The sequence below is a fragment of the Vanessa tameamea genome, chromosome Z (genome assembly GCF_037043105.1).
Source record: "Vanessa tameamea isolate UH-Manoa-2023 chromosome Z, ilVanTame1 primary haplotype, whole genome shotgun sequence".
Classification (NCBI taxonomy): domain Eukaryota; kingdom Metazoa; phylum Arthropoda; class Insecta; order Lepidoptera; family Nymphalidae; genus Vanessa; species Vanessa tameamea.
The window spans coordinates 14,622,866-14,643,452 of NC_087341.1; the positions used below are offsets into that span (position 1 = coordinate 14,622,866).

Sequence of the window (20,587 nt, forward strand, 5' to 3'; positions counted from 1 at the left end):
TGTTATTTATATATTTAATAAAATTTTATTAAACGCACAGCGTAAACCTTTGCGTCTTACAGGATGGAATAATCCACACGAATTTCGTAGGAGCATAGGTGAAGACTAACAAAATTCATCTCCTTAGTAGTTTAAATGGGGGATGAAATGCTGATGTTAAAAATATACAAGATTTGTATTTAAGTCGTGTTATAGTTAAAGGCAGGTGTTCAAGATCTTTTTTGAATATATATATATAAGAGTGTTAAATTTGATATTGCAGTTTGTACCAATGTCAATGAATGAAATGAAAATCGGGTATAATTTCCGAAAAGTCATCACTCAAAAGGCCGAAATTGGGATAAAAATGTGTATAGAAATCGGCTATATTTTATTTAAAATTAATAGACCGTTGTCATGGTGTTTTCTGATGGAAGGCCCCTCAGTACAAGCCTAGTTTTATACCTATTAAGATTTTCTTAGATTATTTATATATCGCGCGTTCTCAGCTTTGAACTATTTGAACAAATAAATAATCAAAAAAGTATATTTAAGTAAGTATATAAAAATTTGGAAAGTATATATTTATTAATTATATTTCACTTAGGTAAGTGATCTGAATCGAGACTCTTTTTCCATTTCTGAATAATATGTACCATTGTTAAGTTTAATAAAAAATATACATACAAAAACTCTTTAAGGCTCTTAACATCTCCGAAGTATAGAATAATTCCTTTTCTAGCAAATATGTCGCCTTACACAACCTTATGGAAAACAATACCTGGCCAGAAGATTTAATCTGTAAATTTATAGATGAATAAATTTATAACGCACCTCTTATACAATTCGAAAAATAACGACTGACCTTTAATTTTGTGGGTAAATAAAATATAGCCTGTATTTGTCAGAAAAATGGAGTAACGGCATGCAAATGTATTTTTTTTTCAATTTGGGGCCAAACTGAGAATCCCAGAACGCGTAAATCGTAACCGCTGATTTCGGGATTGTTGAAATCTGCAAGAACCACTCGAATGCTATGTGATTAATAGGTACGTGTTTAAAATTAATGTTACTCTTAGCGTTGAAGGGAAACATCGTCATAAAGTCCCGCACTTACCGACTTGCGTTAGATCCGCGAGGTGGAATGAATTTTGTCCTCTAGAGGAGAGAAAGCCTTTGAACAGCAGTACTTTACTTTTACTTTTTAGGACAAAACATGTTGTTTTAACTGTGTTATTACAATTTCCAATAATTGTAAATATAATATTACATACATACATACATTGTATTTTAATATTTTAATTATTGATGAAAGCTTAGAGATTTAAAATACATACAATAGGTACATAATCAGAGCAATACAACAAAATACTCAACATATACTTCCGAAAGTAAAACAGACTCAGTTAAGACTGCTGTTTCCATCGATATAATTTATATTCAATAACTTATCTAACATTAGTTTCAGTTTAATTCAGTAAAAGGAAATATTTTTTGAGTTAATTTGTTAAGATATCTAGTCTGCGATCGAAGCGGTGGATAAACAAACCGTACCGTATGCGATCTATATGTATCGGACGTGTTACTTTGTCGGAAGCCTGCACAATGTCTTCGTGGGATGAGGTGTTTAGCTACAACTTAAATGTGTCCATTTATCTGTCATTTCTACTAAGTTACATTTCTACGAAGCAAGTTTACTCTGCGTTGTATTTATATATATATATATATCATACATTTGAAACTCATTTAATACATAAGAATCACAGGTGCGGCACATATTTTTTTATGATTATTATGATACTATGCGAAAAAACTTATTTTAAAGTTAACTAAGTTTTCTCAATATGAAATGGAAAATAGAAAGACGTTGCGGAATATGACAATCATTTGAAATCTGTCAATTTTTCTAGATTTACTTAATACATACAGTTTCAGGAATTGTGAAGGTATTTAGTATTTTCTTATTACAATGGAAAACTATAATTACGTCGATATCATAAAATGTATGCTACAATATCATGATACATATTATACATACATTTCTTGATTATTACATTTTAAAAGTGATAAATATAATACCTAATTTCTTTATCAGCAAGATTGTAGTAGATTTATGGAAATAGTTGGTTAAAATTATAATTTTCAAACACGGATTTTATCAGTCGTAAAGATGTATTGAATTCATCTCAATAGAGATATCCCTGCATACTTCATTACTAGATTATGGGTGCGTGTTTGCCGTGAGTAGGTTTGATACGAAGGTCACACATAGAGCCCAGCGGAGTCGCAAACGCAGTTCGCGTTACCCGCGCCGCCCGCACCCGTCACTCGCGCACCGGTCACCACCGACGGTCCGGAGCGGCGCTCGCGCTCGGCGCTCAGTCGCAACCGCGGAAACTGACGCGACGCATGCTTATTTTTGATATGCGTAATATTGTGCCTTCAAATGAAATTTTTTCTTGCTCCAGTCTTCTCGGCTTTATACGGATGATATCAGATAGTGCTCGAGAGAACTGCTACGGCTAGTGTTGACTTCAAAAGTGTTGCTGATGTTTTTACACCAATTTACCCATTCTGTTATAAGGTTGGTAATATTATTTCCTATTTTATGATATTACAAATAAACGTAGGTAATTTACCGGTGGAACTTGGCATGTAATCAAAGTTTTGAAACAAAACATGTGCCACTTGAAAATATTACGTTACTATTTGATACGTTATGACTTATTATAAACGCTTGAATATTATTTGTTTTTGAAAATTGGTGTAGGAAAAATTTATATAATAATATTGATACATTTCATAGAACCACTGCAACAATTTGACTTAGCACTTTATCAAAATAAAGTCATTAGTGCAATGGCCATACGATGCTCGACTAAATTAAAATAATTTTCGATGTAGCGAAAACATCCGATTTGTACACCGAGCAAAATTATTCTGTTATTAACATTACTCGATGAAATGCCAATCATCTCATAAATCGAGCAAGCAGCGCGATTTCGCGAGTTAATTGCGTTTCGTGGCACATACATGTTATCGTTTCACAAGTAACTATGTACAATGAATAAACACGAAAGTAAAATTATACTAAAATTATAATTAATCAAATGTTATCAGAAGTAGTATAATTTAATAATTCTAAAAAAGCTTGGTATGTCAACATTATCATTTATATATATATATATGTAAAATACATTTATGAAAAAAATATAATCTATATTTACCTTTGAACGAATCTCGATTAGGTATTTCAGATTCAGATACAGAACAAACTACACGTGATAAAATATTGAAATAAATGTAAACAACAATGCAATGTTGATGCTATCCTGCGTCTTTCGGTATTACTATTGTTATATACTCGATGTTAAAGTAATTGGAATATTGTTCGTTGAACGTAGAAAGCGGATATAAAATATTACACTTTTTAATTTAGTTACATAGCGTACAATAACATGATACAAGTGAGGCACTCAACAATTTATTTATTTTTTTATTTATTTATTGGAAACAATACGCGAACCTAGCTAATATATCCCTAATTTAACATTTGAAAATCAACGGACCATATCGAGGCTTCACAGATTACGCGTAGTCGTACAGCGCTCGTATTGAATATTCTCAATTCCCAGAGTAGTACACAATCTTTTTTTCTCGAAAGTAGTGAGGTAAAACTCTTTATGTGCATAATACAGGTGGTTGATGCTTTTAGTAGCGTGACGCCAATAAGATTATCCAAAGGATGCATCAATTCGAAAATTGATTCATATTTTATTTTTTCCCTATTTTCCCTAATCGGAAAATGCGGCGCATTAATCACCAATACATATGTAGAGCGTTCGATTGTTTGATCATATACACTTCATTGATTTAAAATATGTCATAAAAAGTATTATTAATTTTTATGCTTACCTTACATTAAACATTACAACATACTAAAAGAGATATTAGTCTAACGAATACCGCATTTATATGTATTGCATAACGAGTATGTTGACTAATTCTACTTTTAATACTTTCCTTATATTTCTTATAATGGGATAATTACTATTAATGAAACATTCTCTAAGAAATACCTGTAGGGAACACAGAGTAAACAAGAATTCTAAGACTTTATTAACTTACTGATTGACTGATATTCGAATTTGCAGCAAAAATATATATATTTAAACTTCACTTCAAATGCAATAAGTCGTGAATGTAATTCACGTCGGCGTTGGTTTTGCTTTTAAAGATAAAATTCTGGATAAAATCTCAGTCTCCAGTCTGACTTTAATAGAATTATATTGCCTCGAGTTCTATATTTGTCTTTAGCGATGTAATAACCAATTACATTTATTATTTACTTTTCTTTAACCATAAAAAACAGTTTATTTTATGAACATAAAAAATCTCTATTACATACATTTAAATTCTTATATTTTCTTTAGAGACTGTTTTATTATTAGCGGCTTCGTGCGTCGCAGGAAGCGTACAGTTCACGTTAATTCGATTAACGAATACATCGTTGTAATCGCAACTGACCATATAAATCAACCGATGATGAAAATAAATTGATATCTTTTCTAAAATAAATAATAAATCAGATCTTATTTTACCTTAGATCGGCTATAGACTGGCTATCGATCTTAAAACTCACAACCGTCAATGAAATTGCAATATGTTTCGAAGTGAAAAATAATATATAATATAACATATCTGATACAATCAATTAAAAATGAAAGAAAACGGGTTAGAAGTTAAACTGAACCTGAACAAATATACATTCACTTAACTAACAATGATACGAGGAAAAGGATCGGCTAAACCGGTTCTGTCCTGAACTTAGAATTTACTCTAAGGTAAAAAATATTGTTTTAGTTAATGTAAGTTTTAAGACATATTTATTTGACAGTTAATGACTAGGACACATAACAGACTTAATGAAAATTATCCCGGTGATAGGGTTTTGTACAGGGCCGTCTGCGCGCTTAGGTACCCCACTCTTTTCCACACGCTCGAATACGATATAACATACAATATTGCTGTTTTCGGGTTTAAAGGATGAGGAACCCAATATAATTAAAGGAACAAGAGACATCAAACTGCTGTTAGTGTGAGTAGTACGTATCAGTGCATGTCTATTCTTGCAGTATCTATCAGGCGAAAAAAAATCGGGATCTAAGTTATTGTGCCTGTAGTTACACTGGCTCAATCCGGAACACAATAACACCTGCCTAAAACGCGCTTGCACTCTTCCAGGTCAACCTATCTATATAAAAATACGCAAAGACAATCAAGTTTAATTTATTTTTGTTCTGTATTATTCAACAGATTTCCTATTGACGAGCTTTATTGTTATCAATAAAAATGAAATAGAATTTAGAGTAGAAAGAAAATGCCAAATTCATACATATTTCTCTCAAATTATCAATAATAATTAGGTCTATATCCAACCACTACACACTAGTACACAAGTTAATATTAAAGATTTTTTTTTGGTATTGTATCGTTATGTTAAACCAAATGAGTAATTTGACATTAACGACCCCTTTTTAGAATATGATATGATAATTGTTTGTAGTCACGAGAATCTCAAAGATAGCTATTCAAAATTTTTAAAAACCAGTTTTAGGTAGATTTTGTAGTTACGACGATGGAACGATTTACATAATACCTTAATTATTAGAACGATGATAAACTTAAATAAAAATATACAATGAGTACAGGAAGTGTGTGTATGGTCTAATTTTTTTATCGAGGGAAAAGCCCAATCACGGTCTACTGTGTACGTTCCTTCAAAATTAAATAATTTTTAACATTAATTTTGGTGCTTATAAATATAAAATTTTACATGCAATAAAACAAGCGTCTCTGTAACAAAATATATTTCGTGTAATAAAACTATTTGATTTAAGAAAAAATGCTACATATTTTTATAAATTCAAAGATCAAAGTAATACTTTGGTGTCTGAGGACTTCTTAATTTAATCCTAAAACAATAAATAGAGATAATGAATACTGTCATCATTTATTGATTAGACAAATCAGTCGAAGTGTTATGTACCAAAATCATTTTGTCATTAGGATGACTCGATTTGTTAGTATCACGTTGGGCCATCCATTCGGAACCCAACACACTATAGCGCGTGGCACACTATAGCACATTCATCAAGGCCTATGCAAACCTCTAACGATAAATAGTGGAGTGCCTAGAGCGTCAAAATCATACAAAATCATACAAACCTCCAACATTGTTACTGTGGATGAAAAAAATAATAAAAAAAAGGAATGTTTAGCTAATAAAATAAATAAAAAGGTTTAACATATTTGTGCTTTTGATTTTTTTTTAAATAGATGATTCAAATAGTATGGGGCATATTAGACTGTAAAATGATTTTTTATATCAAAATTACGTTGATGTATATTTTTCTATTTGTATAAATGGGAAAATGGAGTAATTCAATGATATTCGAAATATAGTAAAATAAAATTTTGGTTTATTTAGGTATCTTACGTCTCTGATCTGCATCAAATATTCTCTTCCACTTCAGTTATTTTAATGGTAGGTAAAGTATTAAGGCAACTATTTCCGTTACACTGTAAAACTGTAACCTTTTTTTGCAATTACATTTTTTTTCATACGCAGGAATTGTGTCTACCTTATTTTTTAAAATTATTTCTGACCTTAAAAACTTTAAAGATTGCGGAATTATACTCTTATTACCCTTCTAATAATTTAACTGGGCGCTTTTAATATGCGAAATTCGCTTCGCGCTTCTTTTTATTATTGTGTATTTGATTGTACCAATTTTCTGTAAATATATCATGGTTGATTTTTTTAAAACATATGATGGATATACGTATCACATATGTATTGGATCTAAATTTAGTTGAAATAACAATGTCATCGTGACAGCCGTCTATGAGTCGTTTTCTAATAGTCTTTTCATCCGAAATATGCTCTGTAGTTATGATATTTTTTAACTCTTGCATGGTGAATTGGCAGTCATCATTCGCTTATATGTACTTATATATTTGCTCCATTGCAGTATCGATCATCAGATTTCTTGGACTAACTTTCTTTTTAACATTAATCAAGTAAATATAATTTTTAATAGAATTATAACAATCGACACGATATTTCGCCTCGTGACTATTAATCCGTTATGTTAGCAATTATTTTATGATTTTCGCGATAATAGTCATTTTTCAGTACGGCTATAAAATAAAAATGGAGGCACTCAAAGTTGCAGTATTGATGTATAAAATTTGTAATAGCCGATTTTTATTTAATTTTGCTTCTTTTGCTTTATCAGCTTTTTTCCCAATTTGAGTTTAATATCAGTGCGTGAAATTTTTTTTCGGAGGTGAACATGAAGTTTCATTCTGCTTCTTCTTATAAATTTCAATATATTTTTGTCGACAACTTGCATGGGCATAAACGAATTTAGTTTGCAGGTGAGGTAACAATGCATCTTGTCGTTTGCTCGAAGCAACACTCAAAGAAGTTACTCCTCTGCTTATTTTTATAATTTCACCCAAATGTGGGTTCTCCTCAGCTGGGCTAAAACTTCCTCTCCTCCTTAGCACAGCTGTGGGGTATTTACAGGTTGTAACCTTCATATTTAAATGTGCATTGCCTTGCCTGTTATTTCAATTCAAACGATTTGAGGGCTAAAGCGTAAACAGTGGAAGTAGTAAGTAGGTGGCTAGTTACTTTGGTTTATTTATATTATTTACAGCATTACCTGAGCGCAAACGTGCCCATGTACGTGTGCTTTGTATTAGACACGTTAAGTCCGTTTCGATTGTTCGACCAATGGCAGGCGAGTTCCGTAATTAATATGGTTTTAGTTCTAATTTTAATCGTTTCGAATAGAAAATCGAATATTAAATATACTTCCTATAACGAAAAAAGAGGTGCCATACAAGAGAACTTCTTCAATTCTTTGAAAGTAAGGCACTACCAGTGGAGCTTGTTGCTCATTTTAAGATTTATTTTTCTGTTGGTCCGTTAGAAGAGCTAATGAAGATGTGAACTACATACCTATTTATTTAACATATATATATGTACATCTACCTACAAGTATGCATTATGCTAGTATGATTATAAATAATAATAATAATACATATAAATTGAATGATGTATCTCATAGTTTATTTTTCATAGGATAGGCTAACATTGTCTAAGGGCATTATCACACAACCGCTGACGTAATCTCAATAAAACACGTATCAGAAACAAGAGACCTTGAATTTTACTAATGTGCAAAGCATAAATATTCGTTGAACGACGAAATGGTTATTTTTTGCGTATTATTTATCTAGTAATTTACCTCATACTCATCTTGCAAGTGGAAAAATATGGGGCAAAAATATATGTATTTTGAAGGTAGTCATAATACTTTTCTATCCAGATATGTGGAGTTATTTTAAAACGACCGTCATCACCAAACAAACACACTTGTCGCACGTATCAAATAACGTCAAATAATAAATCTGTGACTGCGATAACGATACCTTCGAGGAATAATAACAATAAAATTTCTTACTGACACTGCAGATTAAAACATTAAAAACCGAAATGGTTTGGTGGATTGAACACAGGGATGTTAATAGACATTTGTAAATACGAATCCAGGCAATTGTAACTTCACACCTTGGCAAGCACTAATGAGTTTATATATAAATAGTTGATGAATACGAACTCGGTAACATTTTTTTATGAGAGATCAAGCTTATGTGCTGCAATACGACATTTAGGGTTAATTATTACTTTTAGTTTTTGATACGAATTCTTATTATTAATGTAATGTTTAACGCAAGACACTTAAGTCGTGCAGATAAGATCTGCCATTGAAAAGGTTACATTTGTTAATATGATGTCACGCAGGCGTAGGTGTCGAGTGAGAACTAATTGTTATCATGATGATTTCTGCTAAGTATCATTAGTATATCCAAGGATCAATCAGGTTTTTGTATTTCAGTTATTCGAACTTGTGTAATGATTATATTAACAGACGGATACAAAGTTTGTGCCAAACCTGGTTTTTTGCATCTAAATTGAAAAATGAAATTGAACGTTTTAGAAAGTAACGTATAGAGTATAAATGTTAAGAGTATGTCAAACATTCATATAATCACTGTTATCTTACGGATTAGTACGTAGCCCGAGTTAAAAAATATCATTGCTTTAAGAAGCCCGTTTATTGAGGATGGCTTAATATCCGTCCCTGTGCTACAAACGTCAACATATCTACCAAACAGTTTCGGAATTTGGTTTATATCACCTGGATGAATCCGACCATTTTATATTCTTAAATATTTTAAGTTTAATTTAGGTAGAAACTAAGCTTGAAATATATTTTTTTAAGTATTGTAAGAACGGTGACATTTAGATGTGTAGTATTTACATAAAATAAAAAACTAAATTCGATCTTATAACAGACGATTTGATTAATTTTTATAATTGAATCATATAAATACACTTACAATTATTAAAGCGAAACTTAATGTTTGACATCTATTTTCTTGTATATATATGTATATAATAAAATGAAAAATGAACTTACGTTGAAAATTTTAAAAAGTTGTAAACTTTAGCGAACAACAAAGACGTGTAATAGTCTTACTCACTCGAGATATTTTATTATGAATCACAGTCTTCTTGACTCAGTAACGTACATAGGTTCATGCCCAGGTTGATGATACCGAAATTATTGAATTATTAGAGGAAAACGGCTTACATTGCAAAAACGTACATAAATTGTTGATATGAAATGCGCTTATTTAGATGCAACATGTGACTACTTAAGCATATATTTAATCATATTTATCCGTTAATGGAAGATTAATATGAAGCAAATGAATAATGAAGAATAATATTCAACTCTTACGATCGAATTCTTATGATGATGTTACTACTATTTCGATAACTAAAATATTCATACTAATTTAAATAAATAAAATCGTTTCGAATGATGGCCGTATGGCCCCAGACATCTAAAATACCGCGACAACGGCAATCTGCAAACATAAATCGAACAGTATCTTTAAAATTCTAAAATAAGCGTCACGGCGAGTTGTAATTAGCATAGCCAGAAGACGCGTCTGTGAGTACCCACACTTCTCTTATTAAAAGACATTCTTGCGTTATACATAAATATCACGTCAGTTATCTCAAAGGGTGCGGCTCGAAGTAAAGGAATGTCGATGCGACTTATAAAATACCAAATAAAGTGCAATTTAAATTAGATTTATGTTTTTCAGTTAAGTCAAATTTATCATTTAAACATTTAGATGAATATAACTCTACAAGGTTAAACCTTTATTATTATATATTTTACCTTTAAATTTAAAAATCTTTTATCATGTTAGATTTGATGACATTAGATTAAAATTTGTCCGTGGTTTGGTTTAAATTATTTGTAAAAAGTAAATTACCTAACTTTGTCGTAAATATAAAGTGAACTCTAATTTAAAATGAAATTTGGTTCATAATAGTGAAACTAGCGCGCTCTATATTCCTTCCATTAATTATTCTGTAAAATTATATGTACCAATTTTTTACAGGTTATTTATAATAAATTAACTTATGTGGTAATCACATTTTTATACGTACGGAGGTAATACGTACCTACTTAGTACCTACTATTTGTGAACTACCTTGCGTATCTGATAACGCGTCCGATAACAAAACGTATCTGACTCACTTAGATATAACTGCTTCCAGTGAATAGCACGTTATTACAGTGCTATGCCTTATTTGTGCGGTCGGTGTGATTAGTGATTTAAAATCAAATATAATTGATAATCATCAATTTAATCGAAAACTACATATCTTAGAGGGGTAAGAAACAATGTTCAGAAACAGTGTTCTAAGATTTCTAGTGATTTTTCTGTATATTATTCGTTTAAAATTGATCATTAGATGTTCTTGTGATTGTGTGAATTCAAATGACTGATTGGATAAATACGACACCGATCGAAAAAATATTGATAAATCTTAAAAAAAAAAAATTGAACCGTTTCGAAGTGCTTCGACATTGGATTGCACCCTACCACTTAATAATTAATAATTCACGTAACGCTTCTAGGGTTTCGTTCACGAACACACGCCGACACTTCTAGGTTAACAACGGTAGCTGATGATAAACGATGATATACCCGAGGCTCTAAATCAACAGTGTGTGAAATTTGTATTAAATTATAAAAACAAATTATACTATTTTTTCGATTACATTTGCATAAACGAAATGCCGGACCCGATAAATGTAATGTAATACAAGTGCATCAAAATAGAGAGCATAATACATATTTACATAATGCTACCTTTTGTATAAATTCTAAAGGCAACTTGAGTGAGTGAAAGAAACCACAGATAATGTATTCGCCGTCTCATTATACACGTATTTTAGTGTAGCTTCGATCGTCGTATTTAGGATGTTCAGTTGCAGATCATGCGATCCCGAATTCGAATATCGAATCAGGCTTATAAAAAGAAATTCCTAGTACTATTCCGAAGTCAGGCTTTTCTCTCCAGTCGTGTAGGGCGTGCTATTATTACATGTAGTCTCTATCGAAACTGCACTGTTTACTCATTTTTGTTGAGAATGACCGCTAGCCGCTAACCGCACGTAGTCACGAGGACATCGTCGTTTTATATGTAGAAAATTAATAATTTTACTAGTAACTCGACTCATAAGTTTATTAAAGTAGTTCATAGTCACTGCGCTTTCTTTACTAATAGTGGTTGTGAACTTTTGTGAAAATTAGACAATGTTTTACAGAGCCCCAGACGAATTGCAATGGTGACATGATATGGTCAGAATGCGGTGTGCGACGTGGTGGCCTCTGATAGCGTTTTTGCTGACGCGAACATTTGCGCAGCGCGCCGTGCCTACTGCCTGTGAGGACGACGCTTGTCGTTGCGATTCCTTCACGAGGCTCATATGTCACTGCACCAGAGAATATGAGGCAAGTTTTTATCCGTCCAAAAGCTATAGATTATTTAAAAAGTTTTGTACCTAACTATTAAACTATAATTTTTTTTTCTAAATAGGAGCTGACGCTGCGACCCGACGGTGCGTACAGAGTACCTTCGACAGCAACAGCTATTATAATCGAGGGCTGTGAGCGCGTTATCTTTCTATCGGATACAATCCGAAATCTCATTCAATTACGAACGATAGAGCTCAAAAATGTTGGCTATGTTGTTATAAGCGAAAGAGCCTTGGCCTGGTCTCCTTATCCTAGAGATAGCGAGATAGATCCCGGTATTAGTATAAAAATAATCAACAGCACTGTCAACGAAATTTCATCCTACGCCATTCAAGGCCATATTAACGACATATTGATCAGCGACAGCAAAATGATCACTCTGAAGCCTTATGCCTTTTCTAGTTTAACTGGAGTTAAAAATATAGAGCTTACAAACAATGTTTTCAAGAATGTCGAGATACAAGCTTTCAAGAAGTTCACGACTGCAAACTTTATAATGCGCGGTGGTGAAGCCAAGACACTACCGAGTAGATTCGTGTCCGACGTAGAAGTAACTAACCTATTCCGGATCGAAGGAGTAAATATTGACACTTTATCTAGTTTAACGTTTCTTGTCAGTTTACCAAAGAGAGTATTGATAGAAAATAATATTATACGAGTTTTAGAAGGAGATAGTTTTCATATAACTTCAAGGGGGCCTGTAACATTTAGAAATAACACAGTATCGAACATTAGTAAAGGTGCTTTTTTTGGGTTTACGGTGGACAGAGAAGTATTGTCAGTTGCGGGGCGACAGGAACTATTAATTGACAACAATACAATGAGTACTGTTATGCCGTCATCACTTGTATACAACCAGACCACATTATCGCGTCGCATCGATGGATTAAACCTTAACGCGAAGTGTAGCTGTCGGTTAGCAGAGGAATGGCGGGAAGTTTTAAGCGAACAAGGTGGCATTGTTAACTGCTGGTATGATCTGGAAGGTCACTACATATCTCTTCCAACATTCGTCGACAGTCGATGTGGCTCCTTTAAGCAAACCTTCTGGATTTTCGTCGTTGTAGGTATTTTATTCGTAACGCTAATAGCGGCTATTGTGATATTTTTTATAGTGAGACGTGAGAATGAAAAAAAGAAAAAAGTACAAATAGTTCTCCCTGACGGAAAGACGTATAGAGAAACAGAATTTCATATCGTTGTAGAGAGAGCCGAACTTTTGACAACGGACTTATGATTGTACTGTGTTAGTTTATAAGATGTTTGGATCTCCAGAACCAGAGAACCTCTCTGGTCAATAAGGTAATCGACGGGCGATGTCTACACATACTAATATAGTGTTCTACCTCAAGATGTCATCGTGAAATTGTGCCAAGATTGTTTATCTTTCGATCAGTATTATTCGATATGTTAAATCATGTTATTGCGTTGTTGTTATATGAAGTGTATATTAATATAAGAATGTCAATAAAGTACAAATCGATTGATTAAAAAGATACATTTTTAATATTATTCATGCTTTGCGAATGAAATTTATGACTTGACTATGTTTTAGTACTATCGTTTCTCACAAAGGTATGCGAATTTTTATTATGAAATATAGAAGATAATTTTGACTACAGTAATTCCTCTTTTAGTTGTCAAAAACTCTTACTTGTCTAAAATGTACTCAATACGAGGTTCCATTGCAAATTTTAGAAAATAAAAAATTAACAAGTTTTTATAAATACGATATAATTTTGTGAATATTAAAACACATAATATTTCACGTCGCTTAACATGCTGTTTAGATTCAGAACTTAAAAGATAACTTAAGTCACTTGTCCGTGTGTTAGTATCTATTGTAGTCTGTAATTTATTATAATTAATAAATAAATGTGAATAACTGGTGTAAACATATTTTATTGAAACTACGCCATCAACAGTAGGTATCTGTTGACGTTATAACCTTGCTGAGCGAGTGCAATGGAGATATTGAATATAATTATGTAAACAACGTTTAACTTAGTTTATTATTTAATTACATATTAATGCTTTTTATTTTTATAAATATATGTATAATTGTATATATCTTCAACGCTTCTAAACATTGCTTCATGCGACTGTTTTTTTTTTTTTTTATGGCATTGGTTGGCGGTCGGGCATATGGGCCACCTGATGGTAAGTGGTCACCACCGCCTATAGACAAAGGCGTTGTAAGAAATATTAACCATTCCTTACATCACCTATGCGCCACCAACCTTGGGAACTAAGATGTTATGTCCCTTGTGCCTGTGATTACACTGGCTCACTCACCCTTCTAACCGGAACACAACAATACAGTGTACTGTTATTTGGCGGTAGAATATCTGATGAGTGGGTGGTACCTACCCAGACGGGCTTGCACAAAGCCCTACCACCAAGTAAACTGTAGCGACTTTGTCTATGTTTTTGATTACGCGACAAACGAATATATAGAATGTAATTAATAATATAAGTTTCACTGTTTTTCGACGTCGACCCCGCGCTTGTTAACAACATATAAACAACACGGAATAATCTTAAACAAGAGGTGGAAAAGTTATTTAAACCCGATATGTTATTGTATGCGATAAACGATTGCGGAGGTTAAATGGCAATTGTTCATTGTACGATTACTAGAAAACGTATATACGATAGGAATGTGAAAAACGATCCATTTGGGTTGTGTTATAGCTGAAGAGTAACCAATTTATACGTGAAACGGAATAGCTTCTTATCAAAGTGATTAAATATTTTATATTCATTTCATAATAATCATACATTTTGCACACGAACATACTGTGTATACATATAATATCTTTATTCCTAAAAAAAAAAAAAGATCTTTTCCATATATCATTCCTTCTAACTAATTATACTAATAAGTGGTTATTATTATAAATGCGAAAGTTTGTTTGTTTGCAAATTATTCAATCACGCTCGATGGACTGATTACTATGTTTGGTATACAAACCAACCATGCCTTTAAAATGATTAATATTTCTTATTAATTAAAAAAAACGATGTTATATTTTTAATTGACGCCAAGCCAACCAGAGGGTTAACAACTACATTAACAGTTAGGTATTAGAGAAAAGGTACGTTTAGAAGGTTCATTTAGTAATTCAGCCGTTCAATTCAGAATTTCTTATAATTAAGATGAACTTGACGTTACTGCGTGTAATGTCTTACTGCGAATACTCAATTTATTTCTATGATTTTTCCTTGCATAGTCATGTCTGAGTGTGTATTGTAATCTATATACATTACTAAGCATAATAACAACTAACATACATAATAAATAAGTATTTGTTTTAAAAATTTAATATATACTGACTGACTGACTCATCACGATATCTCTGAACCTATAAGTCCGATTCACTTAAAATTTATCTTAATTTTAGATGGGAAAAGGCACTCTTCGGCGAATTTTACTCGTACGAAGTCAGGACTGACTTCTTATAAGAGACAAAATATGTAAACTTCAAAATTAAAGAACGTAAGCTACCGACTTCAATAGAACTTTGTATTGGTACCTACTTCATAAAAAAAATCATAAAATATATAACAAGTATCGCTGGTCTACCAAGCTTTAAAGTCGAATACAGACAGCAAAAAAATCTAATATTTATTAATAAATAAATATAACATTTACATAGAAATTTATAAATGAACCCTTGGATGTATAAGACGATGTTAAAATTGTTGAGAATTTAGACTACAACTTTTATTAATAACTTAAAAAGTCATTAAGAGCATGAAACAAGATATTTACGGACAAAAACACGTTTTTGTGACCTTTGTCCTTGAATATCTTGACTCGCGACACGAGACTATGAGACTTTTTAAACGTCATAACATAAAACGTTAAAACAAACGTTAGACACGTTTGTCGCTTATTTCACTCCGAGAATAATTCCCTATTTGACTAAACTAGATATATATAAATATAGCAAAAAACCAGAGTTACAGAGATTAAATATTTAATGTAATATTCATTCCTATCATTTGATCGTTATTATGTTCACTTATTGGTTGTGATTACTTTTAATTATTAAATTAACATGAATGTTAACCCTTATATACATTTAACCTATATATAGTTGCTGCATCGCTTGATTCGTGGTTATTAATCAATCCACAAGCCTAAGGTAAGTTCGAGAACCAGGTCGAAATAATAAATCCCGTACCTCGCCGTTGAACACTTGAAAATCCCTTGGTTCTGCTGATGAACTCCATCCAGTCTTGTCGAATTGCCGTCAAATTGCATTATGAAAATGAGGAAATAGATTGCACCTGCGTTTACTCATACGCTTGCACTATCAGCACTCCAGCACTGTTGCTCGTCTCCATTGTCGCGCTGCCCGAAATCGGTCAGAACGACATCGTAATTTTACATCCTCAGTATCATGTAATGCTTACCAATAATTCTTACCTTTCGTTCATAAATATATAGCAATCAACATAATACATATAAGGCAGTGCAATAAGAAGAGCAAGTAATTTCACCAACGTAACTTCATATTTAGCCAATTTATAATATTAGTAATGGCGCATTCCATTAGTTAGGGAGTTGGCGAGCCATATTTCTAAATTAATTATTAATTGTTATATTATTGAATTATTAATACTATAACGACATTGACGATAACTTTTGCAACAATGTAGTACTGCGTTATATTGACAATCCGTATGGTATTAATCGTGAGAAAAATGTTACAAAAATGTGACATTCTCTTGTCATCGGTTTTATAAAGAAGAAAATAACCAAAATAAAGACATTCGCTGCTTCATTAATTTCTAAAGATATATTTAATAATAAAAATTGAAATTTAAATATATTTACAACACCGCCGTGTTATAAGGCGGAGGCCCGAATGTCTGCTTCTTGGATATTTTTCATTTTATTTTGGCTCACGATTCTCTGGCCCAAATACTTTTTTACATTAGAAGTAAACTTATAACATAATTTTATGAAAAAATAGCAAATAATATATTAAATTGGTCGCCAGTTTCCTAGCCTCGTGGTTTGAATCGCAAGTTGTATGCAATAGTGGTATTTGTGTTAAAGATTATACCTTTACGAATTATTAATAAACCTTTAAAAAATTTTACTATTTTTAGTAGAACAACTGAACCCTAACAGCGCATAATATTTTTAAGTAAATTTAAACAACCATACCCAGAGCACAGATGGCCCAGTGGATAGAACGCGTGGACCTAAACCAAAATGAAAGATTGTGGGTTCAATTCCAGGCAAGCATTACCGAATGTTTAGGTGTTTTAGTTATGATGAAAGGTGGTTATTGGTTGAAATATCTGCCATATGTATTGTATAGTTAATAGTTAAGACATACTATACCCCGGTAAAACCTAATATTTACTGCGAAGTAGGTACTGACCTCAGCAGCGGTTTTCCATCGAGCACACTTTGCACCGCAGGCGGTGAGCCTATTTCGAGTCCACGAGACAGCAGCAGTGTTTCTGTTTCGTCACCACCTATCTCGTCGCAGCCTCCTCCGCTCGACGACATTGCGAGCATCTGCACCTCAACTATTGTGGCTGATAGATAATAATAATATTAATTTATTATTTACTTATGTGATGTTATTTACATGTAAAACGCCAGGTCGATTATGTCTCTATTAGCTTTACGAAGGTTCAAGTGTATAGTATATTTTAAAGGTTATACAAACATATAATATGTTTCCGGCTAATGGACTTATTAAAACTTTTGAATCTTGAAATCTTTTAATCTTCGTATAGCTATTTTATTTTATTTTATAATATGGTTAATCAAGTATGTATATAGTTAAATGGTTTAAAAATATACACACAAGTTTAAATTCTAATCAAGTACATCACAAAGCTGGAGTACAATGGATCTAGTTGACACCTGCAGCCCTGCATTCTGGTCACGAGCGGACGCTCCACTCGAGCCATATAATCATCTAAACGAGGACCTAATGAGTCATGATTAAATTGTTTTAATGATGACAATCTTAACGGGACACCGACTTTCTTTACACAAATCAAATATAAAAATATGTTCAATATATAAAACTACACCACGAGTTATAAGTTACATATACTGTGGCCAAGCACTTGTGCTATGCACAGCTATTGCCCTTTGCTTTGGATATATGTATATATTATTTTATGATGTTGTAAGTTTCTATGTTACTTTTGTGCGTAGTCACTGACCGTTGCTTATTCTTTTCCTTATTTTTACTTCGTGTTAGAATGGGAAAAGCCAATAAAACTATAACCACAATAGACAATTCATTGCAATGTGCACAAATGTAGTATTTCCAAAACAGGCAAGTACTATTATTTTCAAACAGATCAAAAATATATTTCTAAACTATGTGGTGTAAATTATATAAAAGATTATTAAATATATATATATATATATATATATAAAAGATTGTAAAAATAACTAGACTTTATTATTTATCTTAGAATACATATGGAAATATGAAAATAACCAAAGCCACTCTAATAAAATACTAGTAATTCATACTGTCTTGCGAAATTATTAGTAGGTATATAATTTCGTTAAGTCAAATGACTTATTAGAATTTTTTTATTAATAATTTTTAATACTTTATTTTTAATTTTGGTACTTCAAAACTAATAAATAATATTTGTTATTATTTGTTATTACAAGCATACAAATTTGAATATTTTTGTATAAGTAACACTGATATTCTAATTGAAGTAACAATTTGCAATGCCATGTCTTGTAACAATTGAGGAAGTAATCATTGACGCGAGTTCTTTGGTATCATAGTGCATTCAGAAGCCTTGACATTTACGAACGCAGGGGACGAACGAATGATGCAACATCCATTTTTTATAGAACATATAACCAAACTAACTCGTATTGCATTTTAAACACAATTAAAGTAATGTTTTCAAATTGTAATAATTCATTGAATTCTATTTATAAAAATTAAATATTAGATATTTATCAGATACAAGCAAGTAATATAATCATAAAAGGCCTATAATTTATTTATTTACTAGTTTAATTGTAATAGTTCGGTGCACTGATTGTGAATGGTCAGCAAAGCCCATAGACACTGACGCTATAAACCAATGCGCTATCAATCTTGGAAACTAAGTATGTACTTTATATCTATGATTACACTGACTCACTTAAACCGGAACACAGCCACATTTAGTAGTACTTAGGCAGAATAATTGATAAATGGGTGAACCAAATGAAAAAAATCTAAAACTTTTTTTATGACTTTGTTTGGCGGCCGAGCATATGGGCCACCTGATGGTAAGTTGTCACCACCGCCCATAGACAAAGGCGCTGTAAGAAATATTAACCATTCCTTACATCACCTACGCACTACCAACCTTGGGAACTAAAATGTTATGTCCCTTGTGCCTGTGATTACACTGGCTCACTCACCCTGCCTACCGGAACACAACAATACAGAGTACTGTTATTTGGAGGTAGAATATCTGATGACTGGGTGGTACCTACCCAGACGATCTTGCACAAAGCCCTACCACCAAGTGTTTTTATTATATTGAATTAATTGATCAAAGTTACAATAATTATGTTATTTACTGCAATATTGGGCGGATACCTTAGAGCTAGAAGAAAATTTGACCAGTTTCACCTTGCGCATTCATACATAGTTTAGAATGTATACTCTCACATTTTGAACTATAAAAAGGGAAGTAATTTGTTAGAGCATAAGACAAAGTTGCAAAGTTACTGGAACATTGATTTTGAAATTATAAATATAACCATTAGTACGTTAATCCGAGATAAATGTTAAGCTATTAACGTTTAAATTTAATCAGACATTAATATGACACGTCTTAGTACTCCAATTAAAATAGACTTTTACAGATTCAAAAGTAAATTTAAGAGAAAAGCAGGTGAACTGAACTCGAATAGTTAAAGTATATATTATATATTTATAAACAAAGTAAATTTATTTTAAATTATTTAAAATAAATTTACTTTTAGATCAATTGAAAACTTGTCAAATTCTTAAGAAATCAAATGAAAATTCGTTCGTTCTAAGAATAATTGCGTTTCTGATATCGAAATTTTATTTATTTTAAAATTATTTTTTCAATAAAAAAAAGGAAAAAATATTTTAAATAAAATTTTAGTGTGTCTGTTGCTCTAGGAGTGAAATTATAATTATCATTTTCATTCCCGAGATCTTCAGCAACTCTATTTTTGTAGTAGGCTCGCCATTACCTACTGAGTTTCACAAAAAAACTTCTCTTCAACACTCTAACCACATCTTATTAAAAAAAAAATCTTAAACTAATCCGTGGTTTATTGTTCGTTGAGATTACGGCGACTTTGTCGTCGTGTATTTTAACGCGAAATTTATTATTTATTTTTATGAGAAAGAGTGTTGAATATTGAGATTACCTTGAGTGAGTGGTGGTATGTCCAAGTCGGGTGCGAGCAGTCGCGTGGCGCAAGTGGCGCCGAGGTGCACGAGCTCCATCTCGAGAGCGGCGAGACACCCGCCGGCAGTGCTCGCACCGCTCGTGCCCATGCCCGCTAGAGGGCTCTCCTCGTAACCGACGCAAAGGCATCGATAACCGAAGCGACTTTCTTCACTGTATCAACAGT

General features: G+C 32.2%; 2 protein-coding genes across 3 annotated transcripts in view; one reads left to right on the top strand and one right to left on the bottom strand.

Annotated features, from left to right (window-relative positions):
- The window catches only part of LOC113404156 (E3 ubiquitin-protein ligase MYCBP2), an 86,948-nt gene that overhangs the window by 42,789 nt on the left and 23,572 nt on the right, over positions 1-20,587 (bottom strand). Inside the window, exons 33-34 of the mRNA XM_064220405.1 lie at positions 20,381-20,574; positions 17,367-17,526 (exon numbers count right to left, since the gene is read on the bottom strand). Coding sequence (XP_064076475.1) covers positions 17,367-17,526; positions 20,381-20,574 — 354 coding nt within the window. The remainder of the gene's footprint in view (positions 1-17,366; positions 17,527-20,380; positions 20,575-20,587) is intronic.
- On the top strand, positions 2,272-13,458 carry LOC113404158 (uncharacterized). Of its 2 annotated transcripts, none has more exons than XM_026644955.2 (3): positions 2,272-2,563; positions 11,754-11,940; positions 12,026-13,458. In XM_026644955.2, the coding sequence occupies exons 2-3, from the start codon at positions 11,785-11,787 to the stop codon at positions 13,199-13,201; spliced, it is 1,332 nt and encodes a 443-aa protein (XP_026500740.2). In that variant the 5' UTR covers positions 2,272-2,563; positions 11,754-11,784; the 3' UTR covers positions 13,202-13,458. The 2 variants fall into 2 exon arrangements, with proteins under 2 accessions (XP_026500740.2, XP_026500742.2); XM_026644957.2 differs by lacking the exon at positions 2,272-2,563 and adding an exon at positions 10,676-10,813.

What these genes read in the sequence shown, in the direction of transcription:
- LOC113404158 (XM_026644955.2), top strand. Translation starts at nt 11,785, where the DNA reads ATGGTCAGAATGCGGTGTGCGACGTGGTGGCCTCTGATAGCGTTTTTG. An exon ending in ACTGCACCAGAGAATATGAG is followed by an intron (nt 11,941 to 12,025) that starts GCAAGTTTTTAT and finishes TTTTCTAAATAG; the next exon opens with GAGCTGACGCTGCGACCCGA.